We start from the raw sequence: 1,444 nt of genomic DNA, 5'->3' as shown, positions 1-1,444 counted from the left end.
TTTCAGATTCAGAAGAACCATATGTATTACCAGCCTCAGAGGAGGCACCACCTGACTTTTCAGATTCAGAAGAACCATATGTATTACCAGCCTCAGAGGAGGCACCACCTGACTTTTCAGATTCAGAAGAACCATATGCTTTACCAGACTCAGAGGAGGCACCACCTGACTTTTCAGATTCAGAAAAGATATCAATTGATGCGTCAGATTCAGATGAGGTATCTGTTGGATAAGCAGCCGCTGTTGTAGCTGCGTAATACTTTACCCTTGCGGTACGCTGGCGGCAGAGGTCTGCGTACTTCCCACATGCAGACACACGGCTGCCCGCACCGCATGTAAGCCACTCGCTCTCAGCAGCGGGGCGTACACGCAGCGCACCGCCGGCCCCGCACGACACCTCCACAGCCCCACGGGATACACCACGGCCGCTGGGACTGTCATTATCAACAGCAGCAGCAGCCGCCATGGTATACCCGCAGGCACAGCACAGCACAACGGCCAACACACACATCACACGGCGCATCATCATCATCATGAGAGACAAGGGGTTTGTTTCACGTAAAAACACTGATCTAGAAAGAAAACAATCAAAAAGTAAAAAAGAAAATAAATGAAGTATCAAACATGTTAGTACATAAACATCGATTACCACTATGGAAACTCACATCGTGAGAGTAAAACCTACCAGTTAAAGAATACAATACAGCACAATAACCTTAGTAAGAGTAAAAAGAAAAAAAAAGCCCACACTCACAAATATCTCAAAAAAGGCTCAGAGACCCAGCAAAACAAACACAAAACAGATATTAACCATTAGCCCAATTTACACAATAAACACAGAAATACACCAACTATGGGTGTAAGTCTATATACGTGTATATACGCAATTATANCAAACACACAACGGATCGCATCTTCATAGCAAGAGTAATTCTTGGTTGATTTACGTCACTTTGTTAAAGGAAAATGAAACAGAGACGAAAAGTAAAGAGGATCCCATACAAAAGAAACAAGAAAAACAGATGGTAAAATAGAACACAACAAAAACAAGAGTAAACACAAAACTACACCAATACAAACAATAAAGAATCCCATAAAGAGACACCACTAAAAAAACCCGAAAAGAAAGAAGTAACGAAAAAAAATTAAAAGCACAACGAAATGCCCAACTAAACATAGAATCACAAAGAAGACTAGGAATGCTGATACCTATAAGCAATAACGAAATTATGAGTAAGGATAACTATTTTTTCGTTTCTCTCTTCGACATAGATCATCATAACACCGCTGGAGAAAGCACAACAAAAAGAACTAGCAAATCATCAAGCAAACAAACAGATATTAACCATTAGCCCAATTTACCCAGTAAACACAAAAATATACACCAATTATGGGTGTAATTCTATATGTGTATGTATATACGCAATTATAAATATAAATTCAT

At 40.1% G+C, this 1,444-nt stretch overlaps 1 protein-coding gene across 1 annotated transcript; it reads right to left on the bottom strand.

Annotated features, from left to right (window-relative positions):
- Position 1: 1 nt before the first annotated feature.
- On the bottom strand, positions 2-535 carry TM35_001021080 (uncharacterized protein; the record flags this gene model as incomplete). Its single annotated transcript, XM_029031622.1, has 1 exon — positions 2-535. A coding segment is annotated over one exon (534 nt), but the record flags the coding sequence as incomplete, so codon positions are not given.
- Between the last annotated feature and the right edge of the window lie 909 nt (positions 536-1,444).

This window comes from Trypanosoma theileri (genome assembly GCF_002087225.1).
Source record: "Trypanosoma theileri isolate Edinburgh chromosome Unknown TM35_Tth_102_V1, whole genome shotgun sequence".
Lineage (NCBI taxonomy): Eukaryota > Euglenozoa > Kinetoplastea > Trypanosomatida > Trypanosomatidae > Trypanosoma > Trypanosoma theileri.
This window is presented reverse-complemented; position numbering and strand designations above follow the sequence as displayed.